Here is a 26,112-nt window from a genome sequence, read left to right as displayed (position 1 = left end):
CTACACCCTACATGAGTATCAATACTCACCTGGGTAAAGGTAAACAGCCTGATGGGCACCACACCCTACATGAGTATCAATACTCACCTGGGTAAAGGTAAACAGCCTGATGGGCACCACACCCTACATGAGTATCAATACTCACCTTGACTTTTTCCACATTTTGTTGTGTTATAGCCTGAATTGAAAATTGATAAAATTGATTTTTTTTTTGTCATTTGCCTACGCACAATATAAGTGGAATTGTTTTTGAGAATTATTTTTAAAAATAAAATAAAAGATGAAAAGCTGATATTTCTTTAGTCAATAAGTATTCTACCACTTTGTTATGGCAAGCCTAAATAAGTTCAGGAGTCTAAATATGCTTAACAAGTCACATAATAAGTTGCATGGACTCACTCTGTGTGCAATAATAGTGTTTAACATGATTTTTGAATGACTACCTCATGTCTGTACCCCGCACATCTGTAAGGTCCCTCAGTGGAGGGGTGAATTTCAAACGGATTCAAGCACAATGACCAGCAGGGTTCTCATATGGTTCTCATATGGTTCTCATATGGTTCTCATATGGTTCTTATATGGTTCTTATAGTTCTTATACGGTTCTCATACGGTTCTTATATGGTTCTTATATAGTTCTTATATAGTTCTCATATGGTTCTCATATGGTTCTCATATGGTTCTTATATGGTTCTTATAGTTCTTATACGGTTCTCATACGGTTCTTATACGGTTCTTATAGTTCTTATATGGTTCTTATAGTTCTTATACGGTTCTCATATGGTTCTCATACGGTTCTTATAGTTCTCATACGGTTCTCATATGGTTCTCATACGGTTCTTATAGTTCTCATATGGTTCTCATATGGTTCTCATATGGTTCTCATATGGTTCTTATAGTTCTTATATGGTTCTTATAGTTCTTATACGGTTCTCATATGGTTCTCATACGGTTCTTATATGGTTCTCATATGGTTCTTATGGTTCTTATATGGTTCTTATAGTTATTTTCCGGTTCTCATATGGTTCTCATATGGTTCTTATAGTTCTTATAGTTCTTTTCCGGTTCTCATATGGTTCTCATATGGTTCTTATAGTTCTTATATGGTTCTTATAGTTCTTATACGGTTCTTAAGCGGTTCTTAGTTCTTATACGGTTCTTATATGGTTCTTACGGTCATGGAGATCCTGAGACAGTCATGGAGTTTTAAAGTGTTTTCCAGGCCTGAAAAAGTTTTGGAAATTATTTTGTCAATCAAATAAGTCTACGGCCTCCCAAGTGGCGCAGTGGTCTAAGGCACTGCATCGCTGTGCCACGAGAGATCCTTGGTTAGAGTCCAGGCTCTGTTGTAGCCGGCCGCGACCGGGAGACTCTTTAGGCGGCGCACAATTGGCTCAGCATCGTCCGGGTTAAGGGAGGGTTTGGCCGGCAGGGATGTCCTTGTCCCATCACGCACTAGCGACTCCTGTGGCGGGCCGGGCGCAGGGCATGCTGACACGGTCGCCAGGTGTACGGTGTTTCCTCCGACACATTGGTGCAGCTGGCTTCCGGGTTAAGTGGGCATTGTGTCAAGAAGCAGTGCGGCTTGGCTGGGTTAAACAAATCAAAATATATTTTATATTTGAGATTCTTCAAAGTAGCCACCCTTTGCCTTGACAGCTTTGCACACTCTTGGCATTCTCTCAACCAGCTTCATGACTTAGTCACCTGGAATGCATTTCAATTAACAGGTGTGGAATTTCTTTCCTTCTTAATGTGTTAGAGCCAATCAGTTGTGTTGTGACAAGGTAGGGGTGGTGTACAGAATATAGCCCTATTTGGTAAGACCAAGTCCATATTATGGCAAGAACAGCTCAAATAAGCAAAGAGAAATGACAGGGCATCATTACTTTAAGACATGAAGTTCAGTCAATTCGGAACATTTCAAGAACTTTGAAGGTTTTTTCAAGTGCAGTCGCAAAAAAACATGAAGCGCTATGATGAAACAGTCTCATGAGGACCGCCACAGGAAAGGAAAACACAGAGTTACCTCTGCTGCACAGAATAAGTTCACTAGAGTTACCAGCCTCAGAAATGGCAGCCCAAATATGCTTCACACAGTTAAACAGACATCTCAACGGCAACTTTTCAGAGGAGACTGTGAATCAGGCCTTCATGGTCGAATTGCTACAAAGAAACCACTACTAAAGGACACCAATAAGAAGACGACTTGTTTGAGCCAAGAAACACGAGCAATGGACATTAGACCCTTGGAAATCTGTCCTTTGGTCTGATGAGTCCAAATTTGAGATTTTTGGTTCCAACAGCCGTGTCTTTGTGAGATGCAGAGTAGGTGAACGGATCTCCGCATCTGTGGTTCCCACCGTGAAGCATGGAGGAGGAGGTGTGATGGTGCTTTGCTGGTGACACTGTCTGTGATTTATTTAGAATTCAAGATGCACCTAACCAGCATGGCTACCACAGCATTCTGCAGTGATACGCCATTCCATCTGGTTTGCACTTAGTGGGACTATAATTTGTTTTTCAACAGAACAATGACCCAACAGACCTCCAGGCTGTGTAAGGGCTATTTGACCAAGGAGAGTGATGGAGTGCTGCATCAGATGACCTGGCCTCCACAATCACCCAACCTCAACCCAATTGAAATGGTTTGGGATGAGTCGGACCACAGAGTGAAGGAAAAGCAGCCAACAAGTGCTCAGCATATGTGGGAACTCCTTCAAGATGGTTGTAAAAGCATTCCTTATGAAGCTGGTTGAGAGAATGCCAAGAGTGTGCAAAGCTGTCAAGGCAAAGGGTGGCTATTTGAAGAATCTCAAATATAAAATATATTTAATTTTTTATTTATTTTTTACCACTTTCTGGTTACTACATGATTCCATATGTGTTATTTGATGTCTTCACTGTTATTCTACAATGTGTAACATTTTCTAAATAACCCTTGAATGAGTAGGTGTGTCCATACTTTTTTGACTGGTACTGAATATAGATTAGGTCAGTAACTGTACACAGTGTTGCAATGGGCTCATTAGCATTTAGTTAGCATTCTCTAATGCATTACATGTACTTGTTAGCATTGCTAACCTACAGATTACACTGTATCAGTAGGGTTTGAAAACAGCACCCCTTGTGTTCATTGCCGGTATTACTGAATATCCCGCTATGGTCCAAGGTCTGAAAATCTGGATACGGCCAATGCCTAGATACTTTTATCTATACTTCCTGAGTTTTAGGAAATTCAAACCTCTCCATTATTAGCAGTGGAAGTCTCTCTGGTTGGTATCAGTTCAAGTTGTTGGACCGCATCAAGCCAGGTGTGTGAGTTTTCGTTCTGTGTGTTTACGTTAAGCCTGAGGAATCTCATGTTTAATCAATTCTGATCCAAAATCTTTTGTAATTGTTGAAAATCCCAAACTTTACACTGCGCCTCTGTTGTCCAACTTGAGGTATTTTAGGGTTAGTTTCACAGGGCTAGTTGAAAGTCCAGGAGTTTAACCTGGATATGAGAAACGAGCTCTTACATATTACATTTTCCCATCTTTGAATCAGGGTTAATAATGATTGTTCGATTTATCTGGTTCAACAGTTAGTATTATCAGGATCAGTTAGAACTCAATGTGTTCCTGAAGCTGTGTGTGTTTCCTCTCTGTAGAACAAAGCAGGAGAGATGACCTGGAAGCTCTAGGTCACATGTTCATGTACTTCCTGCGAGGCAGTCTGCCTTGGCAAGGCCTGAAGGTAGGAACAAACACACTTGTTTTACTAACCGTAACACCTAGCCGTGACACCTAACCGCCAAGGTTAAGGTAGCATTTTTCCTCATGGAGATGTGAAATGTCCCCACCAAGGAGATTTTTCTTTGTTTTACTGTCTTTTTGTGAATTTCAGTTCCCCATGAGGATACAGGAACAAGACCACACTAACAAAGTCCCCTATGTCTATACACTATATATCCAGTGCATTTGGAAAGTATTCAGACCCTTTGACTTTTACAGTTGGAGTGTTATTCTAAAATGCATTAAATAGATTTTTTTCCCTCATCAATCTACACACAATTCCCCATAATGACAAAGAATAAACAGGTTTAACAAGTTTTGCTAATGTATTAAAAATAAAACGGATACCTTATTTACATAAGTATTCAGACCCTTTGCTATGAGACTCGAAGTTGAGCTCAGGTGCATCCTGTTTCCATTGATCATCCTTGAGATGTTTCTACAACTTGATTGGAGTCCATCTGTGGTAAATTCAATTGATTGGACATGATTTGGAAAGGCACACACCTGTCTATATAAGGTCCCACAGTTGACAGTGCATGTCAGAGTAAAAACCAAGCCATGAGGTCGAAGGAATTGTCCGTAGAGCTCTGAGACAAGATTGTGTCGAGGCACAGATCTGGGGAAAGGTACCAAAAATGTCTGCTGCATTGAAGGTCCCCAAGAGCACAGTGGTCTCCATCATTCTCAAATGGAAGAAGTTTGGAACCACCAAGACTCTAACCTAGAGCTGGCCGCCCGGCCAAACTGAGCAATCAGGGGAGAAGGGAGGTGACCAAGAACCCCATGGTCACTCTGACAGAGCTCCAGATTTCCTCTGTGGAGATAGGAGAACCTTCCAGAAGGACAACCATCTCTGCAGCACTCCACCAATTAGGCCTTTATGGTAGAGTGGCCAGACGGAAGCCACTCCTCAGTAAAAGGTACGTGACAGCCCGCTTTGAGTTTGCCATAAGGCACTTAAAGGACTCTTAGACCATAAGAAACAAGATTCTCTAGTCTGATGAAACCAAGATTGAATTCTTTGGCCTGAATGCCAAGTGTCACGTCTGGAGGAAACCTGGCACCATCCCAACAGTGACGCATGGTGGTGGCAGCATCATGCTGTGGGGATGTTTTTCAGCGGCAGGGACTGGGAGACTAGTCAGGATCGAGGGAAAGATGAACAGAGCAAAGTACAAAGAGATCCTTGATGAAAACCTGCTCCAGAGCACTCAAGACCCCAGACTGGGGCGAAGGTTCACCTTCCAACAGGACAACGACCCTAAGCACACTGCCAAGACAACGCAGGAGTGGCTTCGGGACAAGTCTCTGAATGTCCTTGAGTGGCCCAGCCTTAGCCCGGACTTGAACCCGATCGAACATCTCTGGAGAGACCTGAATATAGCTGTGCAGCGACGCTCCCCATCCAACCTGACAGCTTGAGAGGATCTGCAGAGAAGAATGGGAGAAACTCCCCAAATACAGATGTGCCAAGCTTGTTGTGTCATACCCAAGAAGACGCGAGGCTGTAATCGCTGCCAAAGGTGCTTCAACAAAGTACTGAGTAAAGGGTCTGAATACTTATGTAAATGTGATATTTCCGTTTTTTATTTTGAATATATTTGCAAAAAAATCAACATTTTGTTTTTGGTTTATCATAGGGTATTGTGTGTAGTTTTAAGAGGGGAAAACAATTTAATACATTTTAGAATACGGCTGTAACGTAACAAAGTGTAAAAAGTCAAGGGGTCTGAATACTTAACAAAATGCACTGTACAAAAGTATGTGGACACCCCTACAAATTAGTGGATTTGGTTATTTCTGCCTCACCAGTTACTGACAGGTGTATAAAATCAAGCACACAAGCCATGCAATCTCCATAGACAAACATTGGCAGTAGAACTAAACCGCGTCCTCACTACTTTATCAGTCCTGTCTGTCCTCTAGACCGTGTCCTCACTACTTTATCAGTCCTGTCTGTCCTCTAGACAGAGTCCTCACTACTTTATCAGTCCAGACAGACACACAGCCTTCAGGCACAGATCTCCATCTCACCACATCAATGTCTGAACTCTCCCACCTGCTGCACGTTACGTTGTTCCCGTGTGCCGGGGCGTTGTTTCCGCGTGCCGGGGCGTTGTTTCCGCGTGCCGGGGCGTTGTTTCCGCGTGCCGGGGCGTTGTTTCCGCGTGCCGGGGCGTTGTTTCCGCGTGCCGGGGCGTTGTTTCCGCGTGCCGGGGCGTTGTTCCCGCGTGCCGGGGCGTTGTTTCCGCGTGCCGGGGCGTTGTTTCCGCGTGCCGGGGCGTTGTTTCAGCGTGCCGGGGCGTTGTTTCCGCGTGCCGGGGCGTTGTTTCCGCGTGCCGGGGCGTTGTTTCCGCGTGCCGGGGCGTTGTTTCCGCGTGCCGGGGCGTTGTTTCCGCGTGCCGGGGCGTTGTTTCCGCGTGCCCGGGCGTTGTTTCCGCGTGCCGGGGCGTTGTTTCCGCGTGCCGGGGCGTTGTTTCCGCGTGCCGGGGCAGTAGAACCTTCCTTTCTCATGACTAAGTACTGACTCTCTTAATGAACGTTCATTTGGATGATTATCTCTTACACCACCTTCCACTCTCCCTCCCTCCCTTTGTCTCCCCTCCCTCCCTCTGTCTCTCCCCCCCAGGCAGACACTCTGAAGGAGCGCTATCAGAAGATAGGTGACACCAAGAGAACCACGCCCATCGAGGTGCTGTGTGAGAGCTTCCCAGGTCTGGATCTCTTCTCTTTCTGTCCCACTACTAGTTCCTTTCAGTACTTTAGGTTAGCTTGCTGGTTAGGAGTAAATAACTATGTAACACCTGAAATATTGGAGAGATATTTCATTGTTTGTATTTTTTCCTACCTGTATTTAATGTGTGTTTTTCTCCTTGTTGAAGAGATGGCCACCTACCTGCGTTATGTGGGTTCTCTGGACTTCCTGCAGAAGCCGGACTACGACTACTTACGGAAACTCTTCACCGACCTCTTCGACAGCAACGGCTACACCTTTGACTATGAGTACGACTGGGTCGGCAAGCCACTGGTCAGTCCATATCTCTACTATTAATGCTCTGTCTCTCTGCAGGACAACGGGCCTCATTGATATACATGCGATTCACGCTATATTTTGGATACTTACTAAGTTAGATGGATGAGTTTATCAGAAAGGTAACAACAATTACTGTTTAGTTTTAACCATGACCTTTAACCCCTCTCCTCAGTACAGTCCTATTGGCTGTTTAGTTAATGATGATCTTTCACCCCTTTCCTCAGTACAGTCCTATTGGCTGTTTAGTTTTAACCATGACCTTTAACCCCTCTCCTCAGTACAGTCCTATTGGCTGTTTAGTTTTAACCATGACCTTTAACCCCTCTCCTCAGTACAGTCCTATTGGCTGTTTAGTTAATGATGATCTTTCACCCCTCTCCTCAGTACAGTCCTATTGGCTGTTTAGTTTTAACCATGACCTTTAACCCCTCTCCTCAGTACAGTCCTATTGGCTGTTTAGTTAATGATGATCTTTCACCTCTCTCCTCAGCCTACTCCCATTGGTTCAGTCCCCAGTGAGACCCTTCTACAGTCCAGCAGCAGAGACAAGGCAACGCAGCAGACCAAAAACCAGGTAGGACACACACACACACACACACACTGAAGACCCAGTCCTTGATGAAGAACAGCTACTTCAGTTTCTCTTGATAGACTAACTTACAGAAGAATTTGAGGAAAAAGCTCCCATTTTTTTTCCATTCACATTTTCACACGTCATTCTCTGCATTTGACATTTAGTGTTAATAACTTAACTGTAGCCTGGACCACATCCGCTGGTACTTCTGCCAACTCAATCATCATTGTCAAGCCAAACAGACTGGTACCCAGGCTATATTAAAGAGACCAGCAACAGACTGATACCCAGGCTATATTAAAGAGACCAGCAACAGACTGGTACCCAGGCTATATTAAAGAGACCAGCAACAGACTGGTACCCAGGCTATATTAAAGAGACCATCAACAGGCTGGTACCCAGGCTATATTAAAGAGACCATCAACAGGCTGGTACCCAGGCTATATTAAAGAGACCAGCAACAGGCTGGTACCCAGGCTATATTAAAGAGACCAGCAACAGGCTGGTACCCAGGCTATATTAAAGAGACCAGCAACAGACTGGTACCCAGGCTATATTAAAGAGACCAGCAACAGACTGGTACCCAGGCTATATTAAAGAGACCAGCACCCAGGCCATATTCAAGAGACCAGCAACAGACTGGTACCCAGGCTATATTCAAGAGACCAGCAACAGACTGGTACCCAGGCTATATTCAAGAGACCAGCAACAGACTGGTACCCAGGCTATATTCAAGAGACCAGCAACAGACTGGTACCCAGGCTATATTCAAGAGACCAGCAACAGACTGGTACCCAGGCTATATTCAAGAGACCAGCAACAGACTGGTACCCAGGCTATATTCAAGAGACCAGCAACAGACTGGTACCCAGGCTATATTCAAGAGACCAGCAACAGACTGGTACCCAGGCTATATTCAAGAGACCAGCAACAGACTGGTACCCAGGCTATATTCAAGAGACCAGCAACAGACTGGTACCCAGGCTATATTCAAGAGACCAGCAACAGACTGGTACCCAGGCTATATTCAAGAGACCAGCAACAGACTGGTACCCAGGCTATATTCAAGAGACCAGCAACAGACTGGTACCCAGGCTATATTCAAGAGACCAGCAACAGACTGGTACCCAGGCTATATTCAAGAGACCAGCAACAGACTGGTACCCAGGCTATATTCAAGAGACCAGCAACAGACTGGTACCCAGGCTATATTCAAGAGACCAGCAACAGACTGGTACCCAGGCTATATTCAAGAGACCAGCAACAGACTGGTACCCAGGCTATATTCAAGAGACCAGCAACAGACTGGTACCCAGGCTATATTAAAGAGACCAGCAACAGACTGGTACCCAGGCTATATTAAAGAGACCAGCAACAGACTGGTACCCAGGCTATATTAAAGAGACCAGCAACAGACTGGTACCCAGGCTATATTAAAGAGACCAGCAACAGACTGGTACCCAGGCTATATTAAAGAGACCAGCAACAGACTGGTCCCCAGGCTATATTAAAGAGACCAGCAACAGACTGGTCCCCAGGCTATATTAAAGAGACCAGCAACAGACTGGTCCCCAGGCTATATTAAAGAGACCAGCAACAGACTGGTCCCCAGGCTATATTAAAGAGACCAGCAACAGACTGGTCCCCAGGCTATATTAAAGAGACCAGCAACAGACTGGTCCCCAGGCTATATTAAAGAGACCAGCAACAGACTGGTCCCCAGGCTATATTAAAGAGACCAGCAACAGACTGGTCCCCAGGCTATATTAAAGAGACCAGCAACAGACTGGTCCCCAGGCTATATTAAAGAGACCAGCAACAGACTGGTCCCCAGGCTATATTAAAGAGACCAGCCACAGACTGGTCCCCAGGCTATATTAAAGAGACCAGCCACAGACTGGTCCCCAGGCTATATTAAAGAGACCAGCCACAGACTGGTCCCCAGGCTATATTAAAGAGACCAGCCACAGACTGGTCCCCAGGCTATATTAAAGAGACCAGCCACAGACTGGTCCCCATGCTATATTAAAGAGACCAGCCACAGACTGGTCCCCAGGCTATATTAAAGAGACCAGCCACAGACTGGTCCCCAGGCTATATTAAAGAGACCAGCAACAGACTGGTCCCCAGGCTATATTAAAGAGACCAGCAACAGACTGGTCCCCAGGCTATATTAAAGAGACCAGCAACAGACTGGTCCCCAGGCTATATTAAAGAGACCAGCAACAGACTGGTCCCCAGGCTATATTAAAGAGACCAGCAACAGACTGGTCCCCAGGCTATATTAAAGAGACCAGCAACAGACTGGTACCCAGGCTATATTAAAGAGACCAGCAACAGACTGGTCCCCAGGCTATATTAAAGAGACCAGCAACAGACTGGTCCCCAGGCTATATTAAAGAGACCAGCAACAGACTGGTCCCCAGGCTATATTAAAGAGACCAGCAACAGACTGGTACCCAGGCTATATTAAAGAGACCAGCAACAGACTGGTACCCAGGCTATATTAAAGAGACCAGCAACAGACTGGTACCCAGGCTATATTAAAGAGACCAGCAACAGACTGGTACCCAGGCTATATTAAAGAGACCAGCAACAGACTGGTACCCAGGCTATATTAAAGAGACCAGCAACAGACTGGTCCCCAGGCTATATTAAAGAGACCAGCAACAGACTGGTCCCCAGGCTATATTAAAGAGACCAGCAACAGACTGGTCCCCAGGCTATATTAAAGAGACCAGCAACAGACTGGTCCCCAGGCTATATTAAAGAGACCAGCAACAGACTGGTCCCCAGGCTATATTAAAGAGACCAGCAACAGACTGGTCCCCAGGCTATATTAAAGAGACCAGCAACAGACTGGTCCCCAGGCTATATTAAAGAGACCAGCAACAGACTGGTCCCCAGGCTATATTAAAGAGACCAGCAACAGACTGGTACCCAGGCTATATTAAAGAGACCAGCAACAGACTGGTACCCAGGCTATATTAAAGAGACCAGCAACAGACTGGTACCCAGGCTATATTAAAGAGACCAGCAACAGACTGGTCCCCAGGCTATATTAAAGAGACCAGCAACAGACTGGTCCCCAGGCTATATTAAAGAGACCAGCAACAGACTGGTCCCCAGGCTATATTAAAGAGACCAGCAACAGACTGGTCCCCAGGCTATATTAAAGAGACCAGCAACAGACTGGTCCCCAGGCTATATTAAAGAGACCAGCAACAGACTGGTCCCCAGGCTATATTAAAGAGACCAGCAACAGACTGGTACCCAGGCTATATTAAAGAGACCAGCAACAGACTGGTACCCAGGCTATATTAAAGAGACCAGCAACAGACTGGTACCAGTCTCAGAACATCAGCTTGTTCCGTCGCTTGTGCTTCTGCATGTCACGTGTAGTCTTCTGTCACGTAGTCTTCACGTGCACTCTTTTTCCTCCCACGTCACCGCACTGCCCCTCAGGTCTGTCTGTCTGTGTCCTCTTGTTGAGCAGTGTCTAAGTAGCTGTCTAACTGCTTCTGCACAAGAGGGAAAAGACACAACCTCTTTAAACTTAATTGTTTTGTTTCTTTCCTTCTTTTACACTCCTCCTTCCTTTACCATCTCCTCCATCTCTCCCCCTTTGTCCTGCCCTCCCTCCCCCTTTGTCCTGCCCTCCCTCCCTCCATCTCTCCCCCTTTGTCCTGCCCTCCCTCCCTCCATCTCTCCCCCTTTGTCCTGCCCTCCCTCCCTCCATCTCTCCCCCTTTGTCCTGCCCTCCCTCCCTCCATCTCTCCCCCTTTGTCCTGCCCTCCCTCCATCTCTCCCCCTTTGTCCTGCCCTCCCTCCATCTCTCCCCCTTTGTCCTGCCCTCCCTCCATCTCTCCCCCTTTGTCCCGCCCTCCATCTCTCCCCCTTTGTCCCGCCCTCCCTCCATCTCTCCCCCTTTGTCCCGCCCTCCCTCCATCTCTCCCCCTTTGTCCCGCCCTCCCTCCATCTCTCCCCCTTTGTCCCGCCCTCCCTCCATCTCTCCCCCTTTGTCCCGCCCTCCCTCCATCTCTCCCCCTTTGTCCCGCCCTCCCTCCATCTCTCCCCCTTTGTCCCGCCCTCCCTCCATCTCTCCCCCTTTGTCCCGCCCTCCCTCCATCTCTCCCCCTTTGTCCCGCCCTCCCTCCATCTCTCCCCCTTTGTCCCGCCCTCCCTCCATCTCTCCCCCTTTGTCCCGCCCTCCCTCCATCTCTCCCCCTTTGTCCCGCCCTCCCTCCCTCCATCTCTCCCCCTCCCTCCCTCCATCTATCCCGCCCTCCCTCCCTCCATCTATCCCGCCCTCCCTCCCTCCATCTCTCCCCCTTTGTCCCGCCCTCCCTCCCTCCCTCCCTCCATCTCTCCCCCTTTGTCCCGCCCTCCCTCCCTCCCTCCCTCCATCTCTCCCCCTTTGTCCTGCCCTCCCTCCCTCCCTCCCTCCATCTCTCCCCCTTTGTCCTGCCCTCCCTCCCTCCATCTCTCCCCCTTTGTCCTGCCCACCCTTCCTCCATCTTTCCCCCTTTGTCCTGCCCACCCTTCCTCCATCTCTCCCCCTTTGTCCTGTCCTCTCTTCCCTTGCTGTCTCACCAGTCGCCAGAACCCAAAGGAAGTGAGTCCCAGCCCACTCCAGTGACCAATAGAGAGCTGCTGGGGTCCCATCTAACAGCTGATGGGCTAGGGGGCTCCGTCCAGGTACTGGGCAGTGGGTGTAGTCCCTCAATGCTAAACACTGTCTTCATTCTTTCTACCGTATGTCTTTCTTTTCCGTTTTCTCTTGCTCTGTTCTTTCCTCGCTCCTTTTTCTGTTTCTTTTGCACAAGGTCTCTGCTCAGCCAGGTTCTTTCAGTCGACTCAGTTCCACACTTCACTATGGACACGGCTGAAACCTTATTCAATCACACCTAACCGGCCAATCAAATCTTTGTGGCCGTGAGCCCAACGTGTCTGTATAGTACCCACAATGCTCTTGTTTCCTCTTCACGAGTCTAGTATTTAGCAGCTCTCCTCAGAAAACGTAGCGTTTAACTGTTACCACTCCTGTCACAGGGCATTAAGTGGCTTCTTTTCTATCGACAGGAACTCTGCTAACTTCTGCTTCACTTTACCGAGCGCTGTTTTGTCGTCAGCTAGCTAACGTTACAGTTCCTGTAGCCTAGCTTGCACGCAATTAGTGCTGTTGGCTCGCTAGCTTCACTGCTTTAGCGTCCCACTAATAGCCGGGTTTCCACTAGTTGTAGCTGCGTCGACTAGTGGTCTCTGGCTCGCCGTCGGTCCCCACCGTTTGGAGTTAGCTGAACGGCCATTTCGGTCTGCTTGGCTAAACTTCAGTGGTACTGTTTCTTCACGTGTGTTACCCCACCGTGGAGCACAATCCTTTACATTCCCGTGTAAAAGATCAACCTAGTAGTACATTATTTATCTCGAGTGGCTTGGTTTACACACAGTCGGCACTTAGCTAGCTAGCCAAGTGTGTGTGAATACTATCGTCTCGGGTGATAATAGCTACGTAGCTAAGTTAGCATTCCTGTTAACTCTGCCTTTCACTATCCTGAAAGTAGTTAGACTGTATTTCTCACTCCCCTTGTAAATAAAGCTTTGTTTATGCTTATCTGACTTCCAGCTATCATTACCCTGATGTAATTATTGCAAAAAATATCGACCCGGTGGGCCAAAATAAAAGTTTTAGTCCCTGCATGCTATGATTTGATTGTAGGCAGAGACTACGAATACAGTTTTCGCTCCTACCCAGCCCTCTGGAAACATCTCTCAACTCTTAAGCATCCAAGTCTCGTTCTGCGCATGTTTTATTTACACACATCCACGTTTCTTTCTCTTCTGAAACCAATTTGATCTATAGATGATGTAGCCCATGTCTCTGTATCATATTTCTGAAGTGCTGCGATTTGAACGAAAGATACAAAAATATATATGAAAGCGTCAACCGTCTGTTGTAACGGGTATTGCCGTCGTACAAGCAATACGCAGTCTACACATTGCATTGGGGCAAAACAATTAGCGCTCTGTGTGATTCATGTAAACTTTATAGTTATGCTGACTTATAGCTAGGAGTCTCCCACTGGGCCAAAACTGGTTGATTCAATGTTTTTATTTTAACCAAACAGTTCAATGTGATGACGTTGAATCAACGTGGGAAACTGATTTAGATTAGCAAAAAGTCAACAACTTAAGTGAATTGTCTTTTTAGTCACCTATTGTTTTGCCTAAATTATTTCTGTAGATTTCCCGTTGAATTCATGTTAGTTGACAGCTCAACCAAATGGAAATGGAAACTAGACTTTGAACTTATGTCTGTGTCCAGTGGGTTGCTTCCTGTTTAGCCAAATCCAATTTTATTGGTCACGTACACATGGTTAGCAGATGTTAATGCGAGTGTAGCGAAATGCTTGTGCTTCTAGTTCTGACAGTGCAGTAATATCTAACAAGCAATCTAACAATTCCACAACAACTACCTAATACACACATCTAAAGGGGTGAATGAGAATATAAATATATGGATGAGCGATGGCCGAGCGCCATAGGCAAGGTGCAGTAGATGGTATAAAATACATTTACATTTACATTTAAGTCATTTAGCAGACGCTCTTATCCAGAGCGACTTACAAATTGGTGCATTCACCTTATGACATCCAGTGGAACAGCCACTTTACAACAGTGCATCTAAATCTTTTAAGGGGGGGGGGGGGTCAGAAGGATTACTTTATCCTATCCTAGGTATTCCTTAAAGAGGTGGGGTTTCAGGTGTCTCCGGAAGGTGGTGATTGACTCCGCTGTCCTGGCGTCGTGAGGGAGTTTGTTCCACCATTGGGGGGCCAGAGCAGCGAACAGTTTTGACTGGGCTGAGCGGGAACTGTACTTCCTCAGTGGTAGGGAGGCGAGCAGGCCAGAGGTGGATGAACGCAGTGCCCTTGTTTGGGTGTAGGGCCAAATAAAAGGCTCAGAGCCAGCAAATGCCATAAGTTCTAAGCAGCCAAATACACAAATACAATATATACATTTTTTTATATTATTTATTTATTTCATCCTTTATTTAACCAGGTAGGCCAGCAAGTTCTCATTTACAGCTGCGACCTGGACAAGATAAAGCAAAGCAGTGCGACAAAAACAACAGAGTTACACATGGAATAAACAAATGTACAGTCAATAACACAATAGAAACGTCTATATACAGTGTGTGCTAATGAGGTAAGATAAGGGAGGTAAGGCAATAAATAGGCCATAGTGGTGAAATAATTACAATTTAGCAGATTAATACTGGAATGATAGATGTGCAGATGATGATGTGCAAGTAGAGATACTGGGGCGCAAAAGAGAAAAAAATGTGATATGAGTAATGTAAGATATGTAAACATTTTTAAAGTGGCGTTGTTTAAAGTGGCTAGTGATTAATTTGTTAGTGGCCAGTGATCGGGTCCCCATGTAGGCAGCAGCCTCTGAGTTAGTGATGACTTTTTAGCAGTCTGATGGCCTTGAGATAGAAGCTGTTCTTCAGTCAAGCCAAAGAGCTCAATCTTGGTTTCATCAGACCAGATAATCTTGTTGCTCATGGTCTGAGTCCTTTAGGTGCCTTTTGGCAAACTCCAAGTGGGCTGTCATGTGCCTTTTACTGAGGAGTGGCTTCCATCTGGCCACTCTACCATAAAGGACTGATTGGTGGAGTGCTGCAGAGATGGTTGTCCTTCTGGAAGGTTCTCCCATCTCCACAGAGGAACTCTGGAGTGCTGTCAGTGACCATCGGGTTCTTGGTCACCTCCCTGACAAGGCCCTTCTACCCCGATTTTTATCAGTTTGGCCAGGCAGCCAGCTCTAGGTGGTTCCAAACTTCTTCCATTAAAGAATGATGGTGGCCACTGTGTTCTTGAGGACCTTCAATGCTGCAGATATTTTTTGGTACCCTTTCCCAGATCTGTGCCTCGACACAATCCTGTCTCGGAACACTACGGACAATTCCCTCAACCTCATGGTTTGGTTTTTATTCTGACATGCACTGTCATCTTTGGGACCTTTATATAGACTGGTGTGTGCCTTTCCAAATCATGTCCAATCAATTGAATTTACCACAGGTGGACTCCAATCAAGTTGTAGAAATATCTCAAGGATGATCAATGGAAACAGGATGCACCTGAACGCAATTTCGAGTCTCATAGCAAAGTGTCTGAATACTTATGTAAATAAGATATATATTTAACAAAAAAAAATGTAAACATTTCTAGAAACTTGTTTTTGTTGTCATTATGGGGAATTGTGTGTAGATTGATGATGATTCTTTTTTTATTATTAAATCAATATCGGAATAATCCTGTAAAGTAACAAAATGTGGAAAAGTCAAAGGGTTTGAATACATTCCGAATGTACATCGACTGGTTGATCTGTGCAGACACTCGGGTTCAGACACTCAGCCCAGCTGTTGTCGGGCTCAGACAGCGGAGCCCTCGGCCCAGCTGTTGCCGGGCTCAGACAGCGGAGCCCTCGGCCCAGCTGTTGCCGGGCTCAGACAGCGGAGCCCTCGGCCCAGCTGTTGCCGGGCTCAGACAGCGGAGCCCTCGGCCCAGCTGTTGCCGGGCTCAGACAGCGGAGCCCTCGGCCCAGCTGTTGCATACTTAAATTCACACAGGACACTGGATAAGACAGGAGAAGTACTCCAGATATAACAGACTGATCCTAGCCCCCCGACACATAAACTACTGCAGCATAAATACTGGAGGCTGAGACCGTTGACTGGGGCAGCTCTGGCAGGGCTGAAATTTGAGGAACTGACTTGTTGGAAAGGTGGCATCCTATGATGGTGCCATGTTGAAAGTCAGAGCTCTTCAGTAAGGCCATTCTGTGTCAGGGGGCTAGGGTCAGCACGTAATGTCTGGAGTATTTCTCCTGTCTTATCCAGTGTCCTGTTTGATCATGCTAGAAACCACAGGTCTAGATGATATACTGAGTATATCTGCCATCTAGATATACTGCCATCTAGAGTGAGCTTAAGTGTTCTGTCATTGGATGAATCCGCCATCTAGAGTGAGCTTAGTGTTCTGTCATTGGATGAATCCGCCATCTAGAGTGAGAGTAGTGTTCTGTCATTGGCTTGAATCCCAAATGGCATCCTACATAGTGCACTACTTTTTTTGACAAGAGCACGATCGGCTCTTATTGGCCCTGGTCAAAAGTAGTGCATAGGGTACCATTTCAGACACAGCCATTGTTGGCTGGAACATTAAGTCACCGTTTTAGAGAGATCTGGTAGCCAGGTGACCACCCAGTAATAGTAATACAGTAGAAAGTTCACACAAACCATCCTGATGAAAAGCTGTTGTCAGTTTATAACAACATTACAGCAGTAGGCTTGTATTTGCCATGTTGATTTCAAAAGCTCTTTCATAATAGTGACATGACGTACTTTTGTATATATAGTGTATGTGGACAGCCCTTCAAATTAGTGGATTCAGCTATTTCAGCAACACCCGTTGCTTACGGCTTTATAAAGTCGAGCACACAGCCATGCAATCTCCATAGACAAACATTGGCAGTAGAATGGCCTTACTGAAGAGCTCTGTGACTTTCAACATGGCATCATCATAGGATGCCTCATTTCCAACAAGTCAGTTACTCAAATTTCGGGGCCTGCTAGAGCTGCCCCGGTCAACTGTAAGCGCTGTTATTGTGAAGTGGAAATGTCTAGGAGCCAAAACAACTCAGCCACGAAGCGGTAGACCACACAAGCTCACAGATCGGGATCGCTGAGTGCTGAACAGTGTAAAAATCATCTGTCCTCGTTTGCAAAACTCACTACTGACTTCTAACCTGCCTCTGAAAGCAACGTCAGCACATTAACTTTTCGTCAGGAGCTTCGTGAAATGGGTTTCCATGGCTGAGCAGCCGCACACAAGCCTAAGATCACCATGCTCAATGTCAAACGTCGGCTGGAGTGGTGTAAAGCTGACCGCCATTGGACTCTGGAGCAGTGGAAACGCGTTCTCTGGAGTGATGAATCACACTTCACCATCTGGCAGTCCGACGGACGAATCTGGGTTTTGGAGGATGCAAGGAGAACGCTACCTGCCCCAATGCATAGTGCCAAGGAATAATGGTCGGGGCTGTTTTTCATGGTTTGGGCCTCTTAGTTCCAGTGAAGGGAAATATTGATGCTACAGCATACAATGACATTCTATACGATTCTGTGCTTACAACTTTGTGGCAACAGTTTGGGGAAGGCCCTTTCCTGTTTCAGCATAACGATGCTCCCGTGCACAAAGCGAGGTCCATACAGAAATGGTTTGTCAAGATTAGTGTGGAAGAACTGGCCTGCACAGAGCCCTGACCTCAACCCCATCAAACACCTTTGGGATTAGTTAGAACGCTGACTGCGAGCCAGGCCTAGTCGCCCAACATCAGTGCCTTAATGGAAGCGAGTCCCCGCAGCAATGTTCCAACATCTAGTTGAAAGCCTTCCCAGAAGAATGGAGGCTGTTTATAGTAGCAAACGAGAGAACAAGTCCATATTAATTCCCATGATTTTTTAATTAGATGTTGGACGAGCAGGTGTCCACATACTTTTGGTCGTGTAGTTTAGTGTTAGTGACATGATATATATTGGACCACAGTAAACTACCATTTTCTAACATCTGACTTCCCATGATGCTCCCCTGCAGGTGATGAGTTCGACCAATGGGGAGCTGAATACAGACGATCCGACTGCGGGCCACTCCAACACCCCCATCACCGCCCCGGCCGAGGTGGAGGTGGCCGACGACACAAAGTAAGATGGATGCCCCTCGCCCTCCTTCCTCCGCCCTCCATCCCTCCGTCCCCTCGCGCTCCTTCCTCCATCCCTCCGTCCCCTCGCGCTCCTTCCTCCATCCCTCCGTCCCCTCGCGCTCCTTCCTCCGTCCCCTCGCGCTCCTTCCTCCATCCCTCCGTCCCCTCGCCCTCCTTCCTCCGTCCCCTCGCCCTCCTTCCTCCGTCCCCTCGCCCTCCTTCCTCCATCCCCTCGCCCTCCTTCCTCCATCCCCTCGCCCTCCTTCCTCCATCCCTCCGTCCCCTCGCGCTCCTTCCTCCATCCCTCCGTCCCCTCGCGCTCCTTCCTCCATCCCTCCGTCCCCTCGCGCTCCTTCCTCCATCCCTCCGTCCCCTCGCCCTCCTTCCTCCATCCCTCCTTCCTCCGTCCCCTCGCGCTCCTTCCTCCATCCCTCCGTCCCCTCGCGCTCCTTCCTCCATCCCTCCGTCCCCTCGCGCTCCTTCCTCCATCCCTCCGTCCCCTCGCGCTCCTTCCTCCATCCCTCCGTCCCCTCGCCCTCCTTCCTCCATCCTTCCTTCCTCCGTCCCCTCGCGCTCCTTCCTCCATCCCTCCGTCCCCTCGCGCTCCTTCCTCCGTCCCCTCGCGCTCCTTCCTCCGTCCCCTCGCCCTCCTTCCTCCGTCCCCTCGCCCCTCCGTCCCCTCGCCCTCCTTCCTCCGTCCCCTCGCCCCTCCGTCCCCTCGCCCTCCTTCCTCCGTCCCTCCTTCCTCCGTCCCCTCGCCCTCCGTCCCCCGTCCCTCCTTCCTCCGTCCCCATGCCCTCTTCCCCAACACTCACTGTTCTAAGAGTGAAGATGAAAATAAGGTAGCCCAGGGCTAGTACCTTTCAGACAGTGCTAGTTGATAATATGTCCAGCTAGCCAATAAGACCAGTGAAAGGTAGACTTTTCAAACATCTGATGGAACAGCTTTTTGACCTGAATGTTACCCGGTCTACTAGCCCAGCTGGTAAGTGTCCATCCCTGGCTAAGAGTCATGGATTAGTCCAGAATGTCCATGAATAAACACTGCAAAAAAGCACATACTAGGATCTGAGCCAGGTTGGTTATCTTGTTTGGCATGAAAGTTTATTTAATTATACACCTTCCTAATATTGAGTTGCACCCCTTTTTGCCCTCAGATCATTCTCAACTAGTCAGTGCATGAACTCTACAAGGTGTCGAAAGCGTTCCACAGGGACGCTGGCCCATGTTGACTCCAATACTTCCCACAGTGTCAAGTTGGCTGGATGTCCTTTGGGTGGTGGACCACTCTTGATACACACAGGAAACTGTTGAGCGTGAAAAACCCAGCAGCGTTGCAGTTCTTGACACAAACCGGTGCGCCTAGCACCTACTACCATATCCTGTTCAAAGGCACCTAAATCTTTTGTCTTGCCCATTCACCCTCTGAATGGCACAAATACACAATCCATGTCCCAATTGTCTCAAGGCTTAAAAATCCTTCTTTAACCCGTCTCCTCTCCTTCATCTACACTGATTGAAGTGGATTTAACAAGTGACATCAATAAGGGATCAAAGCTTTCACCTGGTCATGGAAAGAGCAGGTGTTCTTAATGTTTTGTATAGTCAGTGTCTGATGACAATAAAGAATCTAATCCTATTGTTAATTTGTGTTCTGTTTCAGGTGCTGCTGTTTCTTTAATAGGAGGACGGGGCAAGGTCTCCAGAGACACTAGTGAAGAAGAGGCAAGGCCTCCGGCGACACTAGTGAAGAAGAGGCAAGGCCTCCGGCGACACTAGTGAAGAAGAAGCAAGGCCTCCGGCGACACTCGTGAAGGGGAGAGGCCTCCGGCGGCACTCGTGAAGGGGAGAGGCCTCCGGCGGCACTAGTGAAGGGGAGAGGCCTCCGGCGGCACTCGTGAAGGGGAGAGGCCTCCGGCGGCACTCGTGAAGGGGAGAGGCCTCCGGCGGCACTCGTGAAGGGGAGAGGCCTCCGGCGGCACTCGTGAAGGGGAGAGGCCTCCGGCGGCACTCGTGAAGGGGAGAGGCCTCCGGCGGCACTCGTGAAGGGGAGAGGCCTCCGGCGGCACTCGTGAAGGGGACGCTCCCTGTTGACCCTCCTGCAGTACTACAACACGGACTAATGCCTGCTGTGATGACCTGCCTTGTGCAGACAGACAGGCAGGACCAAACGGACCAGAACCATGATTGTCTGTGTGCTTGGAGCTGAGAGGATCAGAATAAATTTATGTTTATGTTTCTATAATGGATGGATGGATGGATGGATGGATAGCGGGGCGGAAAGATGACCCTCATAACGGACTGATGAATGGAGAGAGCCAGAAAAGACCTGAGATGCATAAATAAGAGATTATTTAAGGACAGAAAGACTGTTGGAAACTGTTTGTGTTCCATATAAACGTTCTGAACTGGAGGACAGAGAACTGTAACACAGTAGTGATACCATGCTCCATTTACCAAGTCATTTCTGATGACAACTCCAGTATAACAGACAGGAAAGAAATAGTAAAATGCATGAACACCAGAATCAGAAGAAAAATTATCATGAATACAACTTCTTTTCTTTTGTATTTTAAAATGAAGTTTTGAAACCCACTGAGTTGTTGAACAGTTGTACTTCATTGTTCTTAGAGCATCTTCAGGAAACCGAGCTTTTTTTTCCTTTATTTCATTCTGTTTTCTCATTTCCTATGGATGGATGGCTGGACATGGATGTTGGTGACGGATAGTGGCTGCGCTCAGGTACTGTGGGGGATAGCAGGATGGAGATAAACAAATATTTAATCTCTTTAAAATTGCACTTTAGACGGGGGGAAGTTCATGGAATTCTGGGATTAAAGTTTAACACCGACAAACAGAAATACAAGCAGATGTAGGAACATTGAACATTGAACTGAAAGCAGTGAACCAGTACGGTTTTATAACTACAGGTAGCCTGTATAAAACGGCTGTGACTCAAATGGCACCCTACTGCCAATATGTTGCACTAATGACCTAAATCATATGGGTCCTGGTCAAAAGTAATTCACTGAAAGGTAAATGGGTGCTGTTTGGGACAAGCCCTAAGCATCAATGGGTTTTATGTTGCTTATCCAAGTCAGTCACTTGGAAGTCATAATTTGTGCCATTTGTATTTTAATTTTTTTTTAACGAATGTCTCATTTTGAAATGTGGAACATATTTAGGCTTGCGTATCCTTTCGTAAATGTTCTTAATTGATGAGCGTTCTCAACCTGTTCATATCTCTGGTGACACACAGACATGCAATGAAATGTGTATAGTAGTGAAAAACAAAATGTATAGTTGAGACCCAATGTCACAATGCGTTATGACACGGTCGTCGTCATGTCACAACGCGTTATGACACGGTCGTCGTCATGTCACAATGCGTTATGACACGGTCGTCGTCATGTCACAATGCGTTATGACACGGTCGTCGTCATGTCACAATGCGTTATGACACGGTCGTCGTCATGTCACAACGCGTTATGACACGGTCGTCGTCATGTCACAACGCGTTATGACACGGTCGTCGTCATGTCACAACGCGTTATGACACGGTCGTCGTCATGTCACAATGCGTTATGACACGGTCGTCGTCATGTCACAATGCGTTATGACACGGTCGTCGTCATGTCACAACGCGTTATGACACGGTCGTCGTCATGTCACAATGCGTTATGACACGGTCGTCGTCATGTCACAATGCGTTATGACACGGTCGTCGTCATGTCACAATGCGTTATGACACGGTCGTCGTCATGTCACAACGCGTTATGACACGGTCGTCGTCATGTCACAACGCGTTATGACACGGTCGTCGTCATGTCACAACGCGTTATGACACGGTCGTCGTCATGTCACAACGCGTTATGACACGGTCGTCGTCATGTCACAACGCGTTATGACACGGTCGTCGTCATGTCACAACGCGTTATGACACGGTCGTCGTCATGTCACAACGCGTTATGACACGGTCGTCGTCATGTCACAACGCGTTATGACACGGTCGTCGTCATGTCACAACGCGTTATGACACGGTCGTCGTCATGTCACAACGCGTTATGACACGGTCGTCGTCATGTCACAACGCGTTATGACACGGTCGTCGTCATGTCACAACGCGTTATGACACGGTCGTCGTCATGTCACAATGCGTTATGACACGGTCGTCGTCATGTCACAATGCGTTATGACACGGTCGTCGTCATGTCACAACGCGTTATGACACGGTCGTCGTCATGTCACAACGCGTTATGACACGGTCGTCGTCATGTCACAACGCGTTATGACACGGTCGTCGTCATGTCACAACGGCTAACATTACTTGTCATAACCTGTTGTCAAATCAAATTTTATTTGTCACGTACACAGATGTTAATGCGAGTGTAGCGAAATGCTTGTGCTTCTAGTTCTGACAGTGCAGTAATATCTAACAATTCCCCAGCAACTACCTAATACACACAAATCTAAAGGGGTGAATGAGAATATGTACATATATGGATGAGCGATGGCCGAGAGGCATAGGCAAGGTGCAATAGATGGTATAAAATACAATATATACATGTGATATAAGATATGTAAACATTATTAAAGTGGCATTATTTACAGTGACTAGTGATCCATTTATTAAAGTGTCCAGTGATCGGGTCTCAATGTGGGCAGCAGCCTCTGAGTTAGTGATGGCTGTTTAGCAGTCTGATGGCATTTCTCAATCTCTCGGTCCCTGCTTTGATGTACCTGTACTGACCTCGCCTTCTGGATGATATGGGGGTGAACAGGCAGTGGCTCGGGTGGTTGTCCTTGATGATCTTTTAATATGGTCATTACACTGTCATGTATTTTATGGCTGGCTATGATGTGTCAACCCACATTTATTAAAAAAGATATATATATATTAAAATAACATTTCCTGCAAAGAAGTTTATTTTCATTTAAAAGTTAGTTTGTTAACCCTTGGTTTTGAGGTCTTTTATTTTTTTCATCTTTTTAAATAACTTGTAGAAAATACACTTTATGACGTTGTCATGAAACATTATGACATCATAATCATATAAACCAGATAGGCCTATCACGTACAGGCCCTTAAATCAGTCACCTGTCAAAAAGGTGTCTGGTCCTGCTCCTGAAATCTGCTCCTACATTCTTCCCAGTCATCAGAAACAGCATTGGGGTAGGTGCATGTCTGATATCAATGAGTGTGCAATTACAAGGATAAATAAATATGGTCCATTTTAAAAACATTTGATAAAACATAAACATGCTGAGATGTAGGTTATGGTGTACCAGCCTGGCAGGGGTGGGCAACGCCACTCCTCAGGCCTGATTGGTGTCACACTTTTTCTCCATCCCAAGCAAACACAGCTGATTAATCTAATTGCCCCGCGTAGGCATGGATATGTGTAACCATTGCAATGTAACAGTGTAGCTTCCGTCCCTCTCCTCGCCTCGAACCAGGGACACTCTGCACACATCAACAACTGACACCCACGAAGCATCGTTACCCATCGTGCCACAAAAGCCGCGGCCCTTGCAGAGCAAGGGGAACAACTACTTCAAGGTCTCAGAGCGAGTGACGTTACCGATTTGAAACGCTATTAGCGCGCACCCGCTAACTAGCTAGCCATTTCACATCGGTTACATGCTGGGGCCGGGGCCTTGCTGGGTACCTCATGGGCTGAGCTAGCAGGCGCCATTGCTCCTAAAAAAAACAAAGTGAAACGTAGGTAGCGTTCGCCACTTGGGCTAGTAGCCTATCTAGTTAGCACAGTGCTAGCTGGAGAAGCTCATCCTTTAACAATATAAATGCATCTAGCTTTTGCTTCATGGGCTAGTAGCCTAGCTAGTTAGCACAAAGTTAGCCAAATGAAGCTAGCTCTATGTTGGTCTTGCGACAAAGAAAAGCGTGGCTCTCAACAGATAAGCAGTGAAGCTAGGACGGTCGGTGTAGTCAACGTAGCAGTGAAACGACCTGTCCTGATCTGTCATAGACGCTTGCTAAAAAAACTTTAAAAAAGTTTAAAGAGTTTAAAAAACTCAAAAAAAAAGCGTCATAGACGCTTGCTAAAAAAGCCTTCCTTCATGAACTAACCTCTGTAAAATGGTATAGAATCAGATTGATCACCTCTGTCGAAGACGCTTGGACATTATTTTTGATATTTTCAGTGGTATTGTTAACAAACGCCCCCATAAAGAAAATTAGATTTACTGGTTCGACCGTGATCTAGCAGTTACGCCACCTCCAAGAATTGCATTTGGCGAAAGGCTCGGCACACGTATACTCAGGCTGACTGGCTCTCGTTCAGGAAAATGAGAAATAAGTGCACTCAGGCTATCCGGAAGGCCAAAGTTAGTTACTTTAAGGAGCAGTTTTCTCTCTGTGGGTCTAAACCCCAAGAAGTTCTGGAAAACGGTTAAAGACCTGGAGAATAAACCCTCACAGCTGTCCATGTCCCTTAATGTTGACGATGTGGTTGTTACTGACAAGAAGCACATGGCTGAGCTCTTTAATCATCACTTCATTAAGTCAGGATTTCCTATTTGACTCAGCCATGCCTCTTTGCCTGTCCAACATTTCCTCATCTCCCACCCCTTCTAATGCGACTAGCCCCGATGCCCCTCCCTCTTTTTTCCCCCTGCCCCGCTACATAGTTTCTCCCTGCAGGCGGTCACTGAGTCCAAGGTGCTAAAGGAGCTCCTGAAACGTGTTTCAATGATGTCATGTATTGATTATTGCTGCTGCCTTGGCCAGGTCTCCCTTGAAAAACAGAATCTGGTTCTCAATGGGCTTTTCCTGGTTAAATAAAAATAAATAAAAATTCTGTCTGTAATAAAGCTCTTATCCCTATGCTCTCCTTGGACACCCCATGGCTGCACCCCTGCCCAGTCATGTGAAGTCCATAGATTAAGGGGCCTAATGAATTTATTTCAGTTGACTTCATTCCCTTATATGAACTGTATGTAACTCTGTAAAATCTTTAGAAATTGTTGCATGTTTATATTTTTGTTCAGTATAATAAACATATAAAAGTAGAACTTGGGAGTCACAGGATGACATGTTGTGTGGTCCTCCAACTATGACTCGGGGGAAACCATGCAGTTTATTAAGCTACAGATAAAATAAACGATGAGGAAGCGAGGATGGAAAAACGTTGATAAATAACATCAAGACGAAGCAGCTGCTTTATTATAAGTGGGAGATTGTGAGAGCCGGTTAAATGGCGTCCCTTGAGAAGGCAAGAACAAGATGTATGTCAGGAGAAGTGCAGTATTATCATAAGGAGACTTGGAATACGGAGAAGGAATGGAGGGAAAAAGAGAGGCAGAGGATGTCTAAGAGGGTGAGCTTGAGTCAGTTAAAAATGGTGGGAAAAAGGGAGATGTTTGTTAAAGAAGAATGGTAGAAAGTGTAAGTAGAGTGAGCTGAAGACAGGAGGAGAAATGGAAGTGAATGAGGGCGAAGTATTGAAGGAGGTAAGTGGTGAAGTTCTCAGAGCCCGAGGCTTGAACCTAGGGTCAGGATAAAGATGAGTCTGTGACAGTTGGGGGAAAAGTGGACCCTTGCCTTTTGGCTGATCCATTTGTGGTTTCAGGGTAGGTGAAAACAGTCTGGGGCTGTGGAATCGGTGAGGGTAACCAGAAGTGGTCTTGTGATAATAGTTTGTGTTTCTGCTGGTCAGAGGGAGCAGGCGCTCCGCGTTAAACGAATGGGAGCAAGAGATGTGAATTGTGATAATTGGGGTAGAGGTACATGTGAAAGTTGGCCAACTAAAGGGGAAGATTCCTGGTGTTTGTGATGCTCGTTGTTTGGTGCCAACGCAGACAGGGTGGCGTGAGTGGTGAAAGTGTCGTCTGTTCTTTCGAGTTTAGATGTTGAGTCTTTGCCCGACAAAGTGATGTTAGGATAAACAAGTTATCCTGTACGAGCTTTTGTGCTGAATACATTACGTTGTTATA

The 26,112-nt window shown here is 46.6% G+C and overlaps 1 protein-coding gene across 3 annotated transcripts in view; it reads left to right on the top strand.

The window, feature by feature from the left end:
• LOC139559799 (casein kinase I-like) overlaps nucleotides 1-21,565 on the top strand; it is a 73,609-nt gene extending 52,044 nt beyond the window's left edge. For 2 of the 3 annotated variants that reach the window (XM_071376156.1, XM_071376157.1), the window contains 7 exons: nucleotides 3,652-3,737; nucleotides 6,408-6,492; nucleotides 6,661-6,806; nucleotides 7,303-7,386; nucleotides 11,983-12,084; nucleotides 18,051-18,157; nucleotides 19,820-21,565. In XM_071376156.1, coding sequence (XP_071232257.1) covers nucleotides 3,652-3,737; nucleotides 6,408-6,492; nucleotides 6,661-6,806; nucleotides 7,303-7,386; nucleotides 11,983-12,084; nucleotides 18,051-18,157; nucleotides 19,820-19,871 — 662 coding nt within the window. In that variant the 3' untranslated portion in view covers nucleotides 19,872-21,565. The remainder of the gene's footprint in view (nucleotides 1-3,651; nucleotides 3,738-6,407; nucleotides 6,493-6,660; nucleotides 6,807-7,302; nucleotides 7,387-11,982; nucleotides 12,085-18,050; nucleotides 18,158-19,819) is intronic. The other variant, XM_071376159.1, reaches the window with a different exon arrangement.
• The last annotated feature ends 4,547 nt before the right edge of the window (nucleotides 21,566-26,112 follow it).

This window comes from Salvelinus alpinus, chromosome 30 (assembly GCF_045679555.1).
Source record: "Salvelinus alpinus chromosome 30, SLU_Salpinus.1, whole genome shotgun sequence".
NCBI classification, from domain to species: Eukaryota; Metazoa; Chordata; class Actinopteri; order Salmoniformes; family Salmonidae; genus Salvelinus; species Salvelinus alpinus.
This window is presented reverse-complemented; position numbering and strand designations above follow the sequence as displayed.